Source organism: Haliotis asinina, chromosome 10, assembly GCF_037392515.1.
Source record: "Haliotis asinina isolate JCU_RB_2024 chromosome 10, JCU_Hal_asi_v2, whole genome shotgun sequence".
NCBI lineage: Eukaryota > Metazoa > Mollusca > Gastropoda > Lepetellida > Haliotidae > Haliotis > Haliotis asinina.
Genome location: NC_090289.1, coordinates 41,241,530 through 41,265,751, shown reverse-complemented (window position 1 = coordinate 41,265,751; position 24,222 = coordinate 41,241,530). Strand labels below are relative to the sequence as shown.

General features: G+C 38.4%; 1 protein-coding gene across 1 annotated transcript in view; it reads left to right on the top strand.

The window, feature by feature from the left end:
• LOC137297982 (hyccin 2-like) overlaps positions 1–23,886 on the top strand; it is a 220,473-nt gene extending 196,587 nt beyond the window's left edge. The window contains exons 11-12 of the mRNA XM_067829997.1: positions 15,103–15,262; positions 23,397–23,886. Coding sequence (XP_067686098.1) covers positions 15,103–15,262; positions 23,397–23,833 — 597 coding nt within the window. The 3' untranslated portion in view covers positions 23,834–23,886. The remainder of the gene's footprint in view (positions 1–15,102; positions 15,263–23,396) is intronic.
• The last annotated feature ends 336 nt before the right edge of the window (positions 23,887–24,222 follow it).

The window sequence follows — 24,222 nt, the reverse complement described above, 5'->3', positions numbered from 1 at the left end:
TGATCTCCATATGAATGAAAATCACATGAATTGAATGATCTATATCTGAATGAAAATCACATGAATTGAATGATCTATATATGAATGAAAGTTACATGAACTGGATGATCTACATATAAATGAAAGTCACATGATCTTTGCGATCTGCATAGGAATGAAAGTCACATTTGATCTATATATGCATGAAAGTTACATAAACTGGATGGTCTACATATGAATGAAAGTAACATGATCTTTGCGATCTGCATAGGTATGAAAGTCACATTTGATCTATATATGAATGAAAGTTACATAAACTGGATGATCTACATATAAATGAAAGTCACATGATCTTAATGATCTCTATATGAATGCTGTGAACTTGATCTCTATATGTGAATGAAGGTCACATTAACTTGATAATCAACATATGAATGAAAGTTTCATGACATTAACGACCAACATATGAAATCGAGTCACTCAAACTTGATGATATACATATGAACAAAAGTCACATGAACTTGATGATCAACATATGAATGAAAGTCTGATGAACTTTATGATCTACATATGAACAAAAGCGGCATAAATTGATCAGACTATACATATAAAGTGCCCCATGAACTGGCTGGTCTACATATGGACAACAGACATAGGAAGCTGTGACTCTTCTCTTCCTTGAGTGCTGCAGGCAGACAAGGCTTTGTTTGTCTCCTACAGAGTTGACTGGGAACACCTTGTGGCTTCATGCCCTATTTGAAAGCTTCCTTCCACTAACAATTTGCTCCACATGTTAGTGCCTGCTAGAGTTTGATCTCATTTTATTATGTAAAATATGAGATTTGTGGGAATGGACAGTTTGCGCAAAGAGGTGGGGTACAATGGATCCTTGTATTTTATGAGACAAAAATGCTTATATTGACATTATTTTATTAGAGTAGGGTTGAGGATAAATCCTTGGATTTTGTGGCATTTTCATATTCATATCTTCGTTTATTTATTAAGCATCAGTCCTTTCACTATGTTGTGTAAATCCTTCGGGAAGATTTACGTGAATTCGTAAGCCATCAGTGGTGTTTTTCAAACATTGTTTCTGTCAGCTAGATTTTTATTGACCATTCAAGGAATTTACTCCATGGTCTGAATACATCTTTCTATCAATTTACAAAGCATCACATTTTGTTTTTATTACTAGCTCCTTTGTCAGCTTCAGGGATTGTTTGATGGTGAGGGTTCCAACATATGGTTGTCTTCTGTGACAAATGGGCTCAGCCACCAAGGTGGGGACTCAAATAATAACCTAAATGACATCCCAGCTTGATTTACTAGTCAGCAGCCACAAAACATTTCCTTGCTGTTTTTTATTTTTGAGACTGAATTTGAAGTGGTTTTCGTGTGGTAAAATTTCTTATACTATGTATATCATTGATTTTTTTATATGTATTTAAAAAGTAAAAATGCAGTGGATGTTTATCATGTCCTGAAAAATATAATTTATTCTAAATAAGAAGTAGAACTTCAAAAGAAAAAATATTTGTGGTGCATTTGCCATAAAACAGGTTTGCATTTGTGAGTGTTTTTACTGAGATAAACTGGACCCAGTGTGGAAGGAATTACATTGAAAGATTTTCTTTTATATGCTCCTAACTTTTCTTGGATGATTTGTCTTAAACATGATGCATACAACTTTATGGATGAAAACCTCATGTTTATTGCACAGACCAACATTTGGGTGTAGATTCTTACATTGTTATGAGGCTAAAAGTGACTACAACCAAGTGATGAGAGGTGTTTATATGCATAGTATGTTGTGACAAACAGTAGATTCACATTTACATCTGCATGTTATTGAATAATAAGTGGTACATGATTGGATGAGGCCATTTGGGAACTAGACTAACAGAAAATTTAAATTTTTGAATTGAAATTATAATTACAGTAACAAGGAGACTTTCTTCATTTCCAGAAGCTGTGGAAATGTAGTCTTGCCACACTTGCCAAACTTGTGTGGGCTTTCTTGGATATGTTTGCTTCTCGATCTGTATGACAGACTAGTTGGGGACTAGGAACAGCAAATAGCACAGGTGATGAAGCCAATAGACTGCAGGAGCAAGTAGTGATATGTTATATGATAATATAGGATTTATTGAGATAATTTGTCTTGTGATTGCACCATGCCATTTAGAAAGTGGTCTAATGTAACATATGTCATATTTGGGATTACACTTTCCTAGAAAAGAACAAATTCTAGTACTTGTTTGGTTGAGTCTCATTCATGATTCAAACCCACACCTCAGGGTTAGGTACCTAATCGCAAGCATACAAAGTCAGCTGTCTAACCTACTCAGTCACTGTGACTGTTATAATTTGTCTTGTCTGTGAAACAGTGACAGACAATATCATATTTTCTTTTAATGTACAAAGGTTATCTGTAGTGTTGATTAACATAGAAAATATGACTGCAAACTTGACTGCAATGAATGAAATACAGGAATGTAAAATGTGTTTATGTGCATTTCAACACACATGCTGCAGAATGTTTAGCCTGGTAATGTCTAGAAATGGGGGCTAATTTCCTTGTGTTGACAGACATATATGTAGTTCCTGGCCATCAGTGAGAGATATCTGTCTGATAGGTGAGAAGTATGTTTACACATGACCCTGCTGGCAGAACTAACTGTAAATACACCCTATGGGACACAGAAGTACATAGAAGTACAGAAATAATCTGAGGAAATATACTGGCGGCTTGGTTTTGGTGTCAGTTTGTTTGGGACTGATTGCCCTGGTGACGGACAGCTTGACACCGATGATGGACAGTGATGAGCTTTGACTCTTTTGGAGTTCCTCCAGCTGTCTATGACAGGATGATTTGATGTTTTGTGGGCAAGCTATTTGTAGCTGGAATGGATCTAAAGACCTGAGATGTCAGGTATAGGTGTTCAAAATAGTCTTCTGTACTATTGTGGGTGTCAATATGAACATTAGTCTTTGTAGTTATGCATAAATGTATAAAATTGGAATAACTTTTAGAAACAGGTAGCTATACAATAGATATGAACTAATTCTTTGATCAGCTTTCTGGATGGCGATGAGTCAATGATACAACATACAACTTTATGCATAAAGGATTTTTGTTTATTGTGTAAGGTCTTATTTTAGTGTAGATTATTTGAATACTTTGTCAACTTCTAAACTAAAACTGTGATCTCTATGCATTAAACAAGAAGTTGTTAGCTATAAAACTTTATGCTTTATTATTAAATGTAAACTAATACACAGAACATTAAAATAAAATGTCATTGCAATGTTGTAAATAGTAAACCAGAAATATACTGTCACATCAATCAAAACATTCAAAAGCTAGCTCTGTTGAAACAGTGTTTCATATGTCACTCACTCACTCTCACTCACTCACTCACTCACTCACTCACTCACTCACTCACTCACTCACTCACTCACTCACTCACTCACTCAGGGTCAAGAGTCTCACATCACACTCTCCCCTACTTCCTGAAGTAAAATATCACCATCTAACTACACCAGCATCAGCAGCAGCTGTGTGTGAGATCTGCTACAAGTGGATCAGATAAGCCAGACACCATTAATACCTATGTCTGGTTCCTGGAAGTATCCCATACAACATCCTCCAGCATCTCCCAGATACTACCTCTCCTGTCACGGAGTCCAGTTTACTGCAGAGAAAACAAGATCTTGTGATCTCTTCAGTGCTTGTAGTTATAACCATCACAGTTTAAGCTTGTGGTGAAACTAGATACTGGGATCATCAGGGACTTTGTAAGAACTGAGCTCAGGTATTACTTTGCTTAGTTAACAACTTACGCTCCACTGCTTTCACATGCTTTACGGCAGGAGGTTGTGCTTCTTGGGAGGGCAGTCTCATGCAAGTTTCACTTTTTTCCACTACCTTGAAAGCTGAGACTAACAGAATATCTGTCACTTGTAGGCCTGAGGAATATTTTGGTGTTAATATTTTGGTGTTGCTTTCAAAGAATCGTCAATTTCATGTTTGTTCTTGGGCACAAGTGGCTCCGGTTATTCTGCATTTGTGTGGAGAGTTAGTTCCCTTAGCTGGACCCCAACAGCCATCACCATGGGTTTGAAACCAATGGTTGCATATAACTTTACCAGCAACATACCCTTGTTTGCTGGCTTCAACAGGGTGGTAACAGTTTAGGACCTTTGTTATCAATATGTTACCAATGTCCTGTAAGACCTGACCAGGGATCATATACTAATGTTAGGTCACAGGGCCTGACTAATGTTGGCAGTTGGTATTTCAGGTCATAATTATTATGTATGGAAGCTTCACTCTTTGATGCTTGTTTCAAATATCGGAGAGGGGCGGTGGGGTAGCCAAGTGGTTAAAGCATTCGCTCGTCACGCCGAAGACCCAGGTTCGATTCCCCACATGGGTACAATGTGTGAGGCCCATTTTCTGGTGTCCCCCGCCGTGATATCGCTGAAATATTGCTAAAAGCGGCGTAAAACCAAACTCACTCACTCACTCACTCACTCACTCAAATATCGGAGAGTACTTGACACCCCAAATATCAAGAATCTGTACTTTACAAAGTGTGTGTAGTTCCAAACATAGCAAGTGTTATAGCTGCTACCTCCAGACACTGTTAACAACTTCCAGTTTGTTTCTTTGTCAAGCCCTCAGGTTTTTAAAACAAATATGTTTCGTGCATCTAGTTTCAAAAATGCCCTGTGCTCAGCTCTGATATTCATAGTGAATAAATCTCCACAGTTGACCTTCATGTGAAGCCAAGCCACTGTTTGACCAATTTTTTTTATTTTTTATCCTGGCATGTAATGCAGGGGAATATAGTTGACGCCTTGTCCGTCCGTAATCATTTTGTTTCCAGAGCATAACTCAGAAAACATTCAAGACCAAACTTGATAGATATAATAATCTCAACCGATAGTTGTGCCTTTTGCTATTTACAGAGTTTTGGCATTTTTATTATCCCCCCCCCGGTATGTAATGCAGGGGGATATAGTTGACGCCTCGTCTGTCTCTTTGTGAACCTAAAGTGGTGCCTTTTGCTATGTACAGGTTTATGTGATTTATTATTTTCTCGGTTTCCATGAAAACGTTTCGGACATAGTCTCAAAAGTGAGAGGTGTGTTTTGTTTCCGGAGCAGAACTCAAAAACCGTTCAATATTTTTCTGCAAAACTTGGCAGATATATCAGTCAGAAGCTGAAGTGGTGCCTTTTGCTATGTACAGGTTTTTGTGATTTATTATTTTGTCGGTTTCCATGGAAACGTTTTGGACCTAGTCTGAAAAGTGAGAGGTGTGTTTCATTTCCAGAGCAGAACTCAAAAACTTCTTAATATCTGTTAGTAAAACTTACTAGATATGTGTGGCAGACCCCAAAGTGGTGCCTTTTGGTTTTTAAAGGTTTTTGTGATGTATTATTTTCTTGGTTTCCATGGAAACGTTTCGGACTTAGTCTCAAAATGGAAGGGTGGGCTTCGTTCCCAGAGCACAACTCAAAAACCATTTCACATCTTTGAACAGATCTTGGCAGATATATGAGACAGATCTTGAAATTGTGACTTTGCTGGTTACAGATATATGGCATTTATAATTTTCATGAATTCCATGGAAACAATTCAGACTTAGTCTAGAAAAACAATGAGTAGCTCTCAGATTATTTGTCCTTTCAAACATGTGGGGGCCGTGGGGATATGTCATCTTCTGATGACTCTTGTCTTTTAATATTTTAACTTCCAAAGTTTCATATCTTAATATTTATTGACATCAATCAGTGGATCAGTGTACATGTGTCACTCTGATAATGAAGGTGTCCACCTGATCGTGTTCATGGTGTTCTTCCACTGGCCTAGTCTGTTTCCAGTCCTTGAACCACATTCATCTCCTCCCTGCCAATCCCTCTCTGCAGTGCCTTAAAGGAATCAAATCTAGATTTTTTAAGGTCTAAATCTCTGGTCTCCCTGGGACTCCTTTGTAATATGTATGGGTTAGTTTGTTGTTATCAAAATGATATATATTAAGACACTAAGCATTGTTCTATCACTTGCCTAGCGTGACAGAGCTGTAAACCAAATGACAGAACTGTGAAAGTGTAATCACTTTGTGCTCCAGCTTATTCAAACCATACCAACAAATTTGTGAATGAGGTCCTCTGCATTGCCGTACCACACATGGTAGACCTGTGAAAAAAAACTGAATTAATTTGACAAACTCGTGGTTGTTTCATTCACCAGACAGGCTCTTGGGTTTGATTTAAATCCAGCCCTGATTTATTTAAATAATTATCCCATTATTCAAAGTTCAGCTCATCTGTTTTAAAAAATGCATTAAGTCCCGTGTGTGGCACTGTGTCGGAATTTGTTGAAAGGGTGATGGTTTTTGCTAATAATTCAGAAAGAGATTCTCTAAGTTGGACGTTTCCTGAATACTTTTGCCATAAGTTCAAAACCTGTCTCATAAAACGTCATGAATTTCTGCTTCTGGAGAGCACTCACAGTAGGACACTGAATATCTTATTGATAATGTAGACTAGAAATACATCTGTTTGGTGAAAGGGTAAGGTTTTATGACTTGATGCTGAAATATTTCAGGCTTGAAACGTGAGTTTGGGTAAGGTTAAATTTCACTTAAAATATTTGAGGACAGACATCAAAATGTGTCTGTTATACATTGGTTTAAGTAGGGAAGTCAGATTTACACTTTCTACATACACTGACTGAATATCTTATCTCTTTCAGGAAAATGCTTGATATATTTAAAAGCCCTTGTGTGATTTCTTTGAAGTCAATTTCTGATTTCTTTGGAGTCAATGTCTATTTCTTTGATGCTCATGTCTGTTTTCTCTCAGGCCAATAACTGTTTTCTTTCAGGCCAGTGTCTTGTTTTCTTTAAAGACAGTGTCTCACATCTTTGAACTATTATCTGATACCGTTAAATCTAATGTATGATGTTAACTAATTATAAGTTATATAATGTCAGATATATTTGAAGACATTTGTGTTCTGGCATGTCCTTCAATTAAAACATCAATAATGTTTGTGCTACAGCCTATCGTTTAATGTAACACACCATGAAGACTTGTACTACAAAATGTCCTTTAATATATTTCATCAGTAAATGCTTCTGTGATAACATGTCCTTTCATGAAAAAATGTGACGGTCTGGCTGTGCTTGAGTAGTTTCAGACTCTACTGATCATTCCCCATCTATCAGCATTATCTCCAGTCTAATGTGTTTCACAGAGGCAAGTGTGTTGTTTTGGGCTTCTCTCCAGTACAAAGTGTGCTGTGAGATAGCACTGAAATCTTGATGATGTCTGTGTAAAAGCCCACTTACTCTGTCAATTGTTTCAGTAATTTCTTGCCTCATAACCATCAAACAACACAGCTTATCGTTTTGTCAGTAATAAACCCACAATCTACATGGACCTGTCTTGAGCTGACTACCAAGCCTGTCTTTTCCACAGGTTTAGTGGACTGAGATAACAAACTGTGGTCTGAGTACCATCAATTACACGCAAGAGCTCGATCAGGAATGCGTTTTCACAACTTGTCTCTGTTTTGACAGCAGTTTGCTTTGGTGCCAAATATAGCTCGTGGAGCATTTGAATTCTCGGTAACTAAAATATGTGTTTTGAAGAGCCATATCACGTCAAAGGACTTCTGTATCTTTTGTTACAAGTGATTCTGTAAACACGGAAATTGGTTTGAAATTATTTTATAATTATGATTTGACAAGTGATCAGAAAATCCTGTTCTATGAAATGTCTTACTTATATTTGTTTACATGTTACAAGATTTAGCAAGACTTTGATAACAGGCTCCTGACAAATGTGAAAGGTCTTGATATTCTTGATCCGATTTCTTCTTTGAAGGAATGCCTGGTGCTTTATGGAATGAAAATTTCAATCAAAACTTCTGAAATGTAGATGTTTTTGAATCATATTACATCAAGACTTTGTGGTATGAGATTTCTGCTGACATTATGAGTACAAATCCTTTGGATCTGTCAGATGAAGTCATGCATATAACGAGTTGTCTTTATTGAAGTTATATTTAAAAAATATGTTCCTAAGTTGGGTACCTGCACTTGGATATACTCTAAACTTCCTATTTTTCATGCTTTTGGAACAGGTGCTGTTTAGGGTCATGTTTTGAAAGTGCGTGTCAAATAAGCACTCAGCATGATGTGTAATAGATGGTCCTTCGTTAAGTGTGTTGACAAGACTGGATTCCCTTGCCTCTTGGAAAATGTATGAAATTTTTTAATGTATTTCCAGATCAAAACACACATGGGGATGCTAGTTAGAACAGTTCCCAAGCACTCTATTGCTTGGTGTAAGGGGTGAGGGACTTGAATCTGGTGGACAGGATTGTATATCTTTGTAACAGGGATAGAGATGGCCACTGGACCTTTAGTTCAAGGCTAGTAACAAGATGGACATTTTGTTTTTTGTTTTTTAAGTTATTGCACCTAAACCAGCGAACCCAAAATGAGCTGCAGACTAGTTTCTTGTAACCAAAAGAGTTCACCCCTTCTCTACCTCATTGGTGGTGTCTGCTGCTGTGATATTGCTGGAAAATTGCTACAAGCATTTAAAACTCACCTAAAACTCTCACCCTTTCTACCTCAACAGTGTGATGTTGAAGATAATGCGAACAGTTTGTTTGTCTGCAGTATGCAGATGAAAGCAACAGAAGACATATTTTTTAACAGTTTTTACCAGTCAGTGAAAAGTTTGAGTCTTCTAAGCCAGCTGAATACATGGAGAAATCAGGAGGCATGTATTTGCAATTAAGTTCAAACTTCAATCTGACTCAGTAACAGTCAGGTTTCATTCATTTTAATAATGACAAATGACCTCAACAGGCATGACAGTACAGTGAAAGTACATGTGAAATAAAAAAAAACCAGCCTTTCAATATCAGCTTTCCATTTTGGTAGGAAACTCATTGCCTTTCCAAGTATTCATCTTTGATGACTGAATAACAGTGATAAAGTCAAAAGTTTAGGTTAAAGCTGCTGGACAATCAGGGCTCTCATATTTGTTAAAAGTGAAAGTAGACACAGTATATGGTTTCGTTTGTTTGTTAGTTATTTAACAGCACACTCAGCAATATTCCAGCTGTATGGTGGAGGTCAGTAAATTATAGGTCTGGGCCAGACAATCCAGTGACCAACAGTATGAGCATTTGGATTTGGGAAACATTGACACATGGTACACTATACTATCTTCCAAGTGATCAAAATCAGTGTAGATTGTCATTGATGCAAGGAAAACCAATGTCAGGGACTGTCAGATTCGCACTGCTATAATATTTAACTGTTAGTACAACATTTGGACAAATCGTCAACCCCAGAACAATAATTTTAAAGGGAATATGACAGATGTTTGGTCTTTAATTTCTTTGACATTTTTAGCTTTTAATATATCTTTGAATCTGTTTTGGAAGTGACACTGCAACCTTTACTGTGTCAGGGTCCCATTCATAGGCTTCTTAATCAGCTGGCATATTGGTACACAACAAATATTACTATTTTGATTATTACAGGGTCGGCAAGCTCATTGTTATTATTGTAAACATTATCTAAATGTTACCAAGACTGTCAAGGGATTCTTCAACTGTCTTATTCCATCTGAAGCTCTCATAAAAGCACATCCATCATCTGAAGGTTTCAGGTATTACTTCTGTAAGATATGCCATTTAGCTGAACATGCTTGAAGTAATATTTAAACAGAACTTGATGAACCTCTGACCAGGCATGATGATAAAACTGGGCGTTAACCTTATCCCAGACTGCCAGACATGTAGACGAAGGTAGTGTGTGTACATCCTACAATAGAGTGGTATCTTCTTGGAACCAGTCATTCATTTCAGGGGTGGATAGCTCACAATGAAGGGGATGACCTTCACAAATATGACAGTCTCGAATGAATTGTTCAGCATTTGTCTTTTCAGAAAGGGCCACATATTGTAGAAGGAGATGATAAAATTGATATTAAAATATGTCAAATGTTAGGAAAAGGTAATTGTTTTCAGTTCCTATACAGTAGCTAATGAAGACCGACCCTGAAATCAATGACTGGTGCCCTACATGTTAGTGTGACTTTCAGCAGACAGTGCGTTTCAAGCACGGGATTGAATTGTTTGCTTATATTGGTGTACAAGTTATGTGGAATCACAGCAGTGCCAATGTATGCAGTCAGTGTTCCTTGTGGTGGCTGGCTGGGCTTGCTAAATGTTTGAAGCACCTTGTTGTTACTGGGGGTCTCTGGGTACACCGCCTCAATTGTAGGGGCACAGGAAGTGAGTGTGAGGCTTATGTACACCAAATGTAGCCAGCTGATGAGGGCACTCCGACTCCTCCTCCATGGTAATGGTGGAAAGGGGGCCCTTGTGTCAGAGTGCTTTGATGGATGGTGAGGTTCAGTGGATGGTGGAAGTGGGTGGGAGAGGGTGGTTGAGAGGTCTTGGAGAGTGTTAGGGTGGGATAGGATGTTTGGAGTTGGGGAGTTTTGTCTTACTTAGGGGTGGCATGTCTTTGGTAGGGGTGCAATGTGGTTTTGTAGGGGTGGCATGTCTTGGGTTGAGCAGTTTTATCTTTGGAATGTCTTGGGTATAAGGATGAGATGTCTTGGGTAGGGATGAGGTGACTTTTGTAGGTGTAGGTGAGTTTTGTCTTAGGAAAGGGTGGAAGGTCTTTGGTTGGAATGGAAAATCTTGGGTAGGGGCGAGATGTCTTGGATATGGGAGTTTTGTCTTAGGAAGGGGTGGAAGGTCTTGGGTAGGGGTGTAAATGTCTTGAGTAGGGATGTTCTCATCCTCGATATCTCCAAGGTATACGTTCCGAAAAGTCTCCACTATACCCTGGACGCATCTACGGGTCGGCACGATAATTTTATTACCTCCCTTTGCTGGCTCTGCATTCTCACAGTAGCCAATCGGCTAGGCCGCCGTTATAACTGAGCTTGCCAGTGTCAACAAAGGCAGCAGTCGCGACTGAGGAGGTTTGCTCGCCGTGCGACTCACAATTTGGGGAAATCATACACACAAATTTATAGGTCCGAAACTTTTTAAATATATATGCAAGAACCCAATCTACATCTTTCAGAGAACCTCTGCATGGTTTGTTTGCCAAGTTTAATCGGTGAGATAATTTAAAAAGCAAGAGTGAGTTGTGATTGGTTCGCTCAACTTCCCAGCGTAGACACCTGATTGGATAAAAAGCCAGTCAAGGGAGGTAATAAATTTATTGGGCAGAGCCATAGATGTATAGTGGAGACTTATCGGAACGTATACCCTGGAGATATCGAGGATGGGATGTTCTGGGTAGGTCGTTTTTGTCTTGGCTATACTTTGGTAGGTTATTTTGGGTTTTTTTGTGGGTGGGGATGGAATGTCCGGTGCTATCAGAAAGTGGTAACATGTCTGTTCTTTGTTGAAACACGGTAGTTATTGTTCTTGTGAATGAAGCTTAGCTATCTGCCTTTGTCCTTTAACACTACGTTCAGACATATTCCACTAATATGAATATGTTTGTAAATATTGGTGTCTGAACAAGACAAACCAGTGATTGACATCATGAGCAACAGTCTATGCAATTCTGATTCAATGAGACGATCAAATAAGTCAGCAAGCCTGCCCACCTGATTTCATTAGCCACTTACAAGCATACTGCAAGTATGATAAAGACAATTTTGACCCGAATCTTTATACATCATACTGGTACTAAGAAATATTAAGAGGGTCAACTGATTCAGACAAGAATTATTACCTACTGGGTAACAGATACTGAAGTTGATAATAATTGTGTTGGACTAGTGCTGGCATCATGTGCACCAGTTCCTGTTGAGGTTTTCAGAACGTCATTGTTGACGTCATTTGAGAAATGTGTTATGAAATAGCTCAAAAGAGTTATGAAATAGTGCGGAAGAAAGAAATTATTACACCAGTATGTGTTTCATACTGATTTTACAAAAATCGTTTTTGCTTGTGAAATACAAGAATTCTGACATTGTTTTTCGTAAAATCTGTATGACGCACTCTCTTGTATTATAATCCTTATTTATGCCTTTGCAAGTGACTCATAAGATTTGTTTGAGAGGTGTTGTAAATATATGGTCATGAATGCCTCAAACACAATCTGTTAGGAGATCAAAAAGTTAAATCTCTTTGGTGAGTGTTTTCATGTTACAAGTGCACATGCTGTGCTGGTATTTGTGTTGATTGTGTGCAGAATGTGCAGAGCAAGGAGGTAGTAAACTGTGCTTGTATCAAATAACCTGAGTTTACTTTGAGATTAGCTACCTCATGTGTATCACATATATTTCCGACTCATAAACAGTGGTTAATTAAAATTTGTTCCATGGTTTATGTGAACTTTTGTACACTGCGGTTTTGTATTGTTTGAACTTTGAGTGTTAAAAGCTGTACTTGTGAGGTCAATGTGACACTGGGATGTCATCAAAGGTTAGAGGTGTTAAGTGGAGATTAATGTTTTTTTAATTGTCAGTGGGCCATGTATTGTATATTTACCATAAAATTTCTTAGCAGAGATAAACTTTGTAGACCTGTACTTTGTGGGATGTGTATGTGTGGGAATTATGTTGTAAAAATGACTGTAGAATATTAATTTGCAATTCAAAACCACTGACTTGTACATTATGTGACATTGTGTCTGGGTATTGGGTGATGAAAATGGCTGTACAGTGTTAATTTGTGACTTGAAACCTTTCACTCATGCTCGGTGTGATATCAAGGTATTGGATTATGAAAATGGCTGTGGAATATTTTTTTGTAGTTTGAAATCTCTGTCCTATACTTGAGGTGATATTGTGTCTGGGTACTGGATTGTGAAAATGGCTGTAGTATATCATTTGTGATTTGAAACCTCAGTGGTATGCTAGATGTGACATTGTCTTTTGGTATTGGATAATAAAAATAGCAGGGGATATAGTATTAGGCTCCATCTGTCTTAAGATATTGCAATATCTAAAGAACCGTTGACTACATTCTTTTCATATTTAGTATCTAGGTTTATCACAGTAAAAGAAAGGTCTCGGTCAGATTTGGTGACCTTGACCTTCATCTCAAGCTCACAAGGTACAAGTGTTTTACCTTGTCAGTGAGATATCTCAAGAACCATACGCTGGACTTTCTTCATATTCAGCACCAAGCTTTGTCTAGGGATGGTTCAGGGCCCAGTCAATTTTGGTGACCTTCAGTTAATTTTCAAGGTCACAGTGACTGTTTTTAATGAGTTTCATAATGAGGTTCATACACTGGTCAAGGTCTAAGTGACTCTTCAAAATATTTTTTGTGTTTGAACAGCCACAGTGCAAGATATCAAGAGAGTTTGAGAGTAATGTTTTTGTTGACATTTTGCTTCATCTTAAACTATGACCTTCACTTTCATTCTTTTTAAGTTTGATTTGATAATGTGCAGCGAGGGATTATGTCACCTTACTGACAATGCTTGTTTTGTGATTTGAAACCTCTTGCCTATGCTTGATGTGATATTTTGTCTGTGTGTTGGATGATGAAAATGGCTGTTGTCTGGTGTGATACTGGATGTTGGATACATTGTTGTGATATTGGATGTTGGATGACATAAATGGTAGAAAAAGGTTAATTTGTCATTTGAAACCACTGATCTATGTTTGGTATGTTGTTGTGTCGGGGTATTTGGGGACAAAAATAGCTGTATAGTATTAATTTGCAATTGGAAACCTCTGATCAGCTGACTGGAAATGGGTGTTATCCAAATTCATTATGGAATATACTTTAAAGGAGACCACTTAGGGTCACACATGAAAAGCTTTGCAGGATTTGACAGTTAGAAATGTGTAGAATGCAGGATGGGTGATGATGGATGAAGATTGAAGACAGCAGTTTAATTGATGTCAGTCTATGGCATTAACAACTGCACGCAGCCTCGATAAAAGTATCTTGTTGGTGATTACTGGGTAGTAATTGGGCAGTTGATGTAAGGAACAAAATTGAGTCTCTCTTATCATACACTTAGTGCATGATTTACTGAGTTCAGCTCTGAGTATGCCATTGGCCGACATGGAATGAGGGGATATCAGAATATTTTGAGCATGCCTTATCTAGGATGCTATGTTACATGTATTGCTGTTGGTGAGTGTTTGTTGAGTTGACTCTCACAATTTGGCATGATTCAGTCTGTGAGGTGCTGATAAATGATTTAAACCGTGATATACCCTACTCCTTCAAGAATCAAATTGGACAAAACAGATTAGAAAGAAGTGATAAGAATTTTTGCCCTAGAGACTATTGTGGAATGGTTGAATGCTGCTTGTGGGAAGTCGGATGATGTCAGTGAGTTCTGAAGATGGCCAGTACTCTGACTGACCCAACACCTTCACCACAGGAAAACACTTTGATGCTGTTCACAGTCTTGTTCTGAACATTACCCAGTAATAAGGGGGTAGACATGGATCCATCAATATGTTCTCAAAGGAAAACCATTCAGAATTCTGAGACCAAAGGTTTTAACGCCATTACATCTACTAAAAATATCACCTTACTTTTGGACAAAAAGATGAAATATCCAATGACCATGAAAGTGCTTATGAGATTTGTGTGGATGTTGATTGATACATAGTCAAGGTTTTCCAATAGGACAGTGCTCAAGTCATGCTGCTATGGCAGCTGGACAGAAATGTGGATATGAGCTTCTTCCCATCCATTTTTGTTCAACATCACTCTGATGTTGTCTCAACCCTTGCCTTCTTATTGTCTTATCATTGTTGATCCCTTTTCAATTGAAATTGAGGGAAAGTATACTGATACATGAAGTTGAGGTGTGTCCCCTTGGCATGTCTGACTTCTGTGATCATGGGCTCGGATCCCACATCCATCCCAGGCACAATTTTCCTTTGTTTGCATCTGTACCATACCTATGCTAATGAGATTTTTTCCAAAATGGTGAAAATTTCAGACCTGTAACACTTGGGATTTTCACAAAGCTTATGTACCACAATATAAAAGAGATATTCAAAAGGAGCATTAGACCTGAATCATTGATATGCTGATGATGGAAGATAAAGAAAGTGCCTTTGTGTGTTGCAGGTAACAAGTGCAATTCTCAACTCTCTCAAGTACAACCCATCAGGACAGCCACAAGATGGTCCAATGGGCATCAGTGTCGCCCTGTCTTCCTCCTCCTCAACTTCAGGCCTGGCCAAGTCAGCCCTCACGAATGCTTCTTTCAGAACAAAGAAACTGCCCGGTAAGTCTAGACCCTACAACACAAAAACACAGGCAAGAGGTTCCTCTTTGCTCTTCGTCACTCTTACCTGTAAAGACTGTAAAGATATGGGTTAGAATTCATCTTCAGTAAACCATGGTTGTTGTAACAGGTGAATAGACTAACATGATTGTGTGGTCAGACTTGCTGATTTTGTTGACACACGTCGTGTCAGACAGCTGCCATATAGCTGGAATATTGCTGGGTGAGGAATAGAACTAAAGTCACTCACTCACTCTAACCTGTGAATAACTATTGGTCATGTCTTATCTTTGCTGTGTCCATACCTTCTTGTGGTCCATACTTTCATGATCTCAAAGTGATAGCTGCATTTACAAGATTAGTATCACCAAGCATATATTACATACTCTATGCTTGTACCTTGTTTTTTGAATCCTGAGGACATTGTGTACATTGATCTTGATTCTTGACTATTCAGCAGCTAAATATTAGCTTTAGAAGTAGCTTCAGTATTCATTTTATCCCACGCAACATGTTTTGCAGGGGGGCAGGGTGGTATTAAAATGCACCCCATCCATCCATGCACATTTATCTTTTCTGGAGCAGAACTGTAAAACCATTTAATATTTCTTCACCAAACTTGACACATAGATTGGTCTAGTTATATACTGGTGCCTTTTGATAGTTTTGGAATTCTGAATAAAATATTTTTGGCATTTCCATGGCAACAAGTGTGACTTAGATTGAACTGGAGGTAATGTGAGGGATATTGATGACTGTCTTCTTGTTGTTACTTAATTGTCCAACATTCTTAAAGGTTGAGATATTCTTTCCCAAAGTAGAATATATGACAAGGCATCTCCACCGTTGTAATCCTAAAGGTTTCATAGGTTACTTCTGTGACAATATGACTTATATTTCTTATTTTGTCAGTGCATAATGAAGAGATCACTACCCTCATTTCCAAATCACAAATTAGGATAAGAACCATATCTTACTCCTAATGTGTGAAAATTATAATACAAGCACACCCTTAGCCAATACTGTCTGATAATGATGATTTTCAGACATAAAACAGACAATTTATGAATTGAAATGATTCTTGACAACATGAGAAGTTTCTTTTAAGAATTAGTATCAACTTAATAAAAAATGACAATTTTGCTCCCATTTTTTAAGTTAAAAAGACCAGAGATTTGTAGATTGCATATCTCCAATAGCCATGCTTCAGTACAAAGACATTTTTAAGTGAGATGTCACACAGACAAATCTGTGTAATAATGGAGTGTTGATCTGAGGTGCCATTCAGTCTGCGGGTTCCAAATGTGTTTGATTCAACCTGATTCTTGTTTTCGCCAGAGTTGTGAACATCCTACAAGAAAGTGAGCTTTACTCAAACATTGGGTGACACACCATAACATGAGTTGCATGCTGTTCCAAAGGGGGCTAAACACAGTTATATTTACTTGGACACAATCGTGGACTGTCATCAGCTTTGTCAGATGATTCCAATTAGAATTATAGTTAAGACAGATTCTTGGGGTCAGTTGGAATAAAACCTTAGATTTCAATCACACTTACATTGTACAAAAAGCATTTAAGATTGTATCACATTGTCAAAAGTCATTATATACAACAAAAGATAATGTACAAAGTCACTTAAAACTTAATCTAAGAGAAAATTGGTTGGTTTCAGGCAGGGTTTATGGTATTGTTCCAGTCTGTCATAGTCAGTGACCCATGTGTTAGACAGGGCTTCTTCAAAGAAGGTTTAAGAGTGCATGGATATGTCATGGAGGAATGTATATTAGGGAATTCATGTATAGGGGTGGTTGTGGAGGTTAAGATTATGTATGGAAGTCATGTTGAGGGTGGGTTGTTCATGTCAGTATGGGCTTGGTTGGGAAGGTCAGGTAGTGGGGTGGTTGTTCAGATGTAGCTGTATGTTTGGTTTGTCATGAGTATTCAGATGGTGGTGTATTGAAGCTGACAGATGGATTGGGTAGCGAGGCCGACATATTGTGGGTAAGTGAGGCCAACAGATTGTGGGGTGGTGAGGCCGACATATTGGGGGGTAGTGAGGCTGACAGATTGTGGGGTACTGAGGCCGACATATTGTGGGGTGGTGAGGCCGACATATTGTGGGGTAGTGAGGCTGACAGATTGTGGGGTACCGAGGCCGACATATTGTTGGGTGGTGAGGCTGACAGATGGTGGGTTAGTGAGGCTGACACTTTGTAGGGTAGTGAGGCCAACATACTGTGGGGTAGTGAGGCCGACAAGTGTTGGGGTAGTGAGGATGACATACTTTGGGGTAGGGAGGCAGACAGATGGTGGGGTAGTGAGGCCAACAGATGATGGGATAGTGAGGTCCACAGATTGTGTGGTAGTGAAGCTGACAGATTGTGGGTTGGTATTGGAGTATTGGAGTATTGTGCAGTCAAAGTACCCTCATTATCATAAGTACCCTCATTATCATAAGTCAATTAAGTATAGGGAAATAGCTAAAGTGATAAAGAGAGGCTTTCATCATGGATGGATGCATAATTATAAAAACAATTGCCACAACCAGCGTGTCATACCCATGTTCTCAAAATAATTTAACACTGTAACTGTAATGAATGAAGCAGATCAACCCCTCTTAGCAAGGTTCTTCATAGAGCAGTTTTGGAATCAAAGACGAGTGACAAATGATGGTGAAAATGATAAAAGAGTAGGGAAATGTAAGACAGCTAAGATGTGTGGCAATAAATGTTGCAGCAGGGCATTTAAGATTGACTCTGACATCTGGGTATGCAGGAGATATTTCCTTGTTTTATCAGCTTCCTCTGTCAGCTTGGATGTCCTCCATCTTGTCACAGTGAAGTGTTGGTTGAGGAAGGGCATGCAACCTTGATGTTCGGTGCAGTCACACTCAGACACGACCACAACAGAAACACATCGATCACAACAGAAACACATCGACCACAACAAAAACACATCGTTCTTTATAATTCAAAACCTTGATTACATCCTAGCTATAAATCCTCCATTGGGGCTGTCATTTCGTGTGCACCCACAAGCAGGAAGCAAGGTTTTCCTATCTTCTGTTACAAAACTTATTATCCATAGCTGAGAATGAAGTGGACTTCACTTGAAAATCAGAAGTAAAAAATTAATTTATTCATGGACGTGATCTAATAAAGGCAGAAATTTCTGAATTACTGAAGATCATTGCTGTTGCTTGAATTTGCTCATTTGGCCAGTTCAATTTAACTACTTATATTTTTGATGGATCATTTTATTGGATCTTTTGCCCTGGAAAGCACACCATATGTGTCAGTACCGCTTGTCACTAAAGCAGTGGTGGGGTAGCCTAGTGGTTAAAGTGGTAGCTTGTCATGCTGAAAACCCAGGTTCAATTCCCCACTTGGAAACAATGTACTAAGCTCATTTCTGGGGTTCCCTGTTGTGATATTGATGAAATATTGCTAAAAGTTGTGTAAAATTATACACATACATCACAATAGTTTCATAACGGTTGACAAGAATACAGATGAAAGCACCAATTATGTTTTCGCAAGGCTCAGTTTAGGGCCTTGTTACTTGCACTGGTTCAACCCATTATTACAAAGTGAAGCCTAGTCATTAGTCAAACGTGCACCAGGTGCAAGTCAATTTTTGAGAAGTATATCAACAATAAGTCAAACATTATGAACAGAAGTATGTCAGCTCATTTTTCTTGTAAACTTTGAATAGCTATGGCACCAAAACATTGCTATTTATAGATATGTTTCGGCTATGACAGCCCCTTGTAATCAGGTATTAGCCGTGTCTCTGTGTTCTGTGTTGCTATGGTTTCATGGGTAATACCATCATGGAAATATGTTTATGTGCATGAAACCTCTGACATTTAAACACACTGGAATTTGGCTGGTGCAACTAGGTTTATGTCTTAGGTTGCACCTAGTGCACCTAGGTTGACATCTCTTAAATTGAGCCCTGTTTTGTAACAAGTATTCAGGATATGAGGGAAAAGATGTTTAATTTTTTGTTATCAAATGTTAAGTATCCATTGTGAAAAACAACCCCCAAACATTCTCTTTGTACATGTTATGTAGGACCATGGTTTGCTGCCCTGCTTCCTTGCACTTAGCATTAAGGGGATGAAACAATGATTGGGCAGTTTAGAATGGCATACCAATGTTAACTCCTTAATGCTTTCTCAGTGTGGGACAGTAGGTAGCCATCTGGTTATAGTGTGCACTTATCACACCGAAGACCTGACTTCGATTCCCCTTGTGGGTGCAATGCATGAAGCCCATTTCTGGTGTCCCCCATGGTGATATGGCTGGAATATTGCTAAAAGCGGGATAAACCGAACGCATACATTGACTTAGTTTATCAGTGGGCTAGCATTATGAAGCTTTCTTTAGTCTGGACCTAGACAATCAGCCACACGTGTGTGTGCAAGTCTCTACATGAGTGCAACAATCTTGAGTGTGACATTAAAGCCCTGCTCATCTCACATAATCTTGAGAGTTAAATGTGCTGGTAACAAGATCATGGAGAATGATTAATCCTCACACATGTATCACTGCGTTACCATTACATTAATTTATTACCATTGCTTCACAATCCACTTGGAATAAACATTAAAAGAGACACAGACCAGATACCATTCACAAGTATTGCAGGTATGTGAAATAGCACACCTTTACAAAACACTAACTGATGCATGTACATATATGTCTTCTTGGATGTGCATGCATGTTTGGTTTGCTGAATCAGCAACATTCTTCCCTTTAAGTTTAGAGATGTTTCCCTCACTGAGTGCACCAGCAGCTGTTGAGGTGCACATCCGACCTGCAGGCAGAATGCATGACACTGGGGGGGTCTTGCCTTATCTCTTCAGATGAAGCGAAACCTACTTCAGAACACTCCTTTCTGCAGTTTGCCTTACTACACTAATAAAAAGCATACTTCATCATAATTGTATGTGTAAACTGTTAACGCTACTGTGGACTTAGAGCAAAATTACGTTTTGTTAAAAACTGGTCCATATGATAACTTATGTGAAATCCGTTTCAAATCATCTGTTGACTAAGGTTTTATGACACAGTCAGCATTCCTGTTGGAATGGAAAAAGTATCTGTATCAAAACATACCATTCAGGAAACAAAAGAAGTTATTTTCTATAAAGATTGTCAATAATGCAGTATTATAGATACAAACTGTCAGGGCCAGGAGGGACATTTGTGTAGATTGATGCTCATGCTGTTGATCACTTAATTGTGAGGTCCATACTCCATAATTTACTGATTGTTGCCATGTAGATGGTATAAAACAAAAGTGACTGCCATGAAGCTAAAATATTGCTGAGAGGCGTGAAACTACAAACCAACCTACCAACTAACCTACCAACCAAATGTTATCAGGAGGAACCATGGGTGGTCAAGTTTTGCCCCTTAGTTGAACCAAGAACTTCTTTTTACAGGTTTGATTCCCAATATGCTATTTCTAGGTTTGTCAGTACTGTGCTCATGGCCTGTGGCACTGTCAGCAGCCTCCCCATATCAAGCTGACTTACCCACTAATATTGCTGTTTAAAGCTGCCTCAAACTTACCTCAAGTTATCAGGAGTTATCACACAGCTATCCAATTGTCATGCACTCTAACCAGATAAGCCATGGCCCTTTCTTGACTTGGTCCCAGCGTTGGATGGGGAGGTTATACATACTGAAAAGTCAACACGAGCACTAGAGACCTAATCTGAGAAAAAGAGAATCTAATTTTTTATCTGAAGAACTATCCTGGAAATCCCCAAACTGACATGAATAGTACATGGCAACCTATTCTATATAGGATGCCATGAAGATCCGAGTCAGAATTGATCTTCAGTAACCCATGCTTGTCACCAGAGGCGACTAACAGGCCTGGATGGTTTGGCTTGCTGACATGTCATTGTATCTCAGCTGAATAGATCAATGCTCATGCTCCTGAACATTGGATAGTCTGGTCCGGACTCGATTACTCACAGAATACTGCCATATAGCTGAAGTATTGCTGAATGCTCACCCATTCACACGCTATTCTAAATAACAATCCCAACACACCATACATGGGTGCCATGTCTAACACAGATATTCCATGGCAAACAATTTTACATAAGAATCCCTAGACAGGTATTTTGGACAAGTGTATTTGTTCTCAAAATGTTCGTAACCCTAAGAATTCTTAGCTTTTTCATTGTAGGTAGTGTGTTTAGAATAAGCTCAGGATTAATGTGTGGGGTTATAAATGTTTCCAGAGTAGCTTGCCTGTTCTGTATTTAATTCAGAAAATTCTCACTTCAACCAAAAAATCCTCTTTCAGAACAATTTTGGTTTTTTGGATTGAAATCGTTTTAGTTCATTATATCAGATTCCTAGTATTCTCCCTTGGGTCAGTCATTCTTACAGTACATGATTTCCTACTGTTTGAACATTTAACAGTGGATCCTAAATTCTTGTATCAATAGGATCAGTGTGTGTTATAAGAGTTTAAAGGTCAGTGGCATGCCGAATACTTTTTAAGCTCCAATAATTATAGAACAACTGCTTATTCAAAACATATGTAAGGGACTCATTCTGAGTTCCTGCTGGTATAAGTTTGTGATTTAAATCTCATTAGTATCAAGAAACAGCTGTTCTCATGTTATTTCTTGTGGAGTTTTATGACAAATTCCTGAACAAGTTTAAATGCACAACATTTCCCATACAAATATGCATTAATGTAATGAAGAACTTGCTTCTGTTTGCTTAAAGAGGCTCCAGGTCATTGCAAGTTTTTGTCTTTAATAGCTTTAGGATGTCCTAAATAGAATTTTAGAATGTGCATAAACATTTCTTTGGAAAGATGTGTAATACAGAGAGTTTGAATTATGAGTGAGTGAATGAGTGAGTTTAGTGTTATGCAGCACTCACCAATATTCCAGCTATATGGTGGTGGTTTCTAAATAATCAAGTCTGGACTAGACAATCCAGTGATCAACATCATGAGCATCAAGCATGTATGCAATTGGGATTTGATGGTAAGTGTCAACTGAGTCTGACCACCGGATCTGGTTAGTCGCCGCTTACAATAAGCATGGGTTACTGAAGATCAGTTATAACCCGGATCTTCATGGGTAGTTTGAATAGAACACACTGGATAATAGCCTTTTTGTTAATATTGTCAAGAGAATGACCACGTATGACACAAACTGGTTATGGGCCCCTTGATTCATTATCCTTCAGTATACAACCTGTGAAGGTCCCAGGATATAATAGGCCTTCAGCAACCCATGCTTGCCATAAAAGGCGACTATGCTTATCATAAGAGGCGACTAACGGTCATCGGTTCCCAAGTGCGCAGATCGATGCTCATTTTGTTGATGATTGGATTGTCTGGTCCAGACAAGATTATTTAAGACCAGCGCCATATAGCTGGAATATTGCTGAGTGCGGCGTAAAACTAAACTCACTCACTCACTCCTTCAGTATACTTAACCTGCATAGCAGATGAAAAGAGGGGAAATCTGGTGGTCTTTTTTAGTGGTTTTTCACAAGTGTTTTTGTTTGTTTGTTTGTTGTTTTCACTCAATATTTTGAGGGCGGACTAGTGATTGTGTTTGATATATTTACAAACCTAGTTTAATTGCAAATTTGATGACAGAGTTGTTTTCACTTCTTCATTTCGGTGAAGTGATATGATGTTGTTTTTTCACTCCCTGAAAAACAGTGTACAGTGTAACCAGCAAGTAATACGACCCCCTTCTACAGACTCCATTTTTTGGTCCTCAAAATTCGGTTCCCCTATGGTCATGTATTTCATTCTTGAAGGAACACAAACACTAGATTTCAGTGAAAATGAACCCCAAAAAGTACCCCAGCACTGTTGTCAACAAAGCCAAGCTATTATCAAAGGGTGCTGGCAGCATTGAAATCCAGATATTGAGAACAAAAATAATCAGGATAATTGGTAAATACAGATAAGTCTTAGGGGGTTCACAGTGCAAGTCCATTTCAGATTTGTAGATGTTCTTTCATTTTTCACTGACCACATACTCAATTATTCATTGTTGTATTACACTCTGAGTTTGATTATAGGCATGAAACAAAATCGGAATTTTTCAAACTCAAATATATGTTTTCAGATGACATTCCTGTACCCATCACCAAAGATAATGTGAAATTAGAACCCATTGATGAAGATGGGGACCAGGGCCAAGGTCTTACCAAAGGGTCAAGGTCATCTGGAAAGAAGGCAGCGAAGAAAGGTGACAAGATACGAGGAAAGGATGTTCGGAAGGATTCTGATGCAAGTGCAAAATCGGCCATTTTCAATGGCGATTCCTCTGATAGTATTTCAGTGGCAGTGGTTAAGGGGCAGTCAAAGTCAGTCGTGGACAACCTTGAACTTCATGCGTTGCCACGGCGATCAGGTAGCCATGATGATAATAATTATGTAGCAGCAAATGGCAGTGATGACAGCTTCCAGTCGGAGAAGAGTCGAAGTTTACCAGCAACAAGCAGAAGCAAGGACAGCAAGAATGGTTCCATCAATCAGGAGAATTTTAGTACTGATTTATGATGATTCTTTAAATGAACATGGTGCATTTCATCAGGTCTTTTAACCCTTCTGTAACAACTTACTTTACAACTATTTACCTTTACCTGACTATTGATTCAGATCTTTTTTATAAAGTTTATAGGTTAATGCATGTTCAGATGATCATTACATTGCTCTAAGTATTACAGGGTTTAGATTCGGTAAGTTTTGGCATGTTAGTTCCATAAGTCATGGCTTGTGAGGGCCATTTTAGCAGGAGTGTGTGATTATTGGTAAATGCCATGTCAACAATCTTGCAGTTACCAAAGTAAATCCAGTCTGATAGACTTAAGATACAGTGCTCTCAGACCAGAGATCGTTAGCAGGGTGGCAATAGGATTTCAAATCCAAATCATCTGATCCTGCCACAT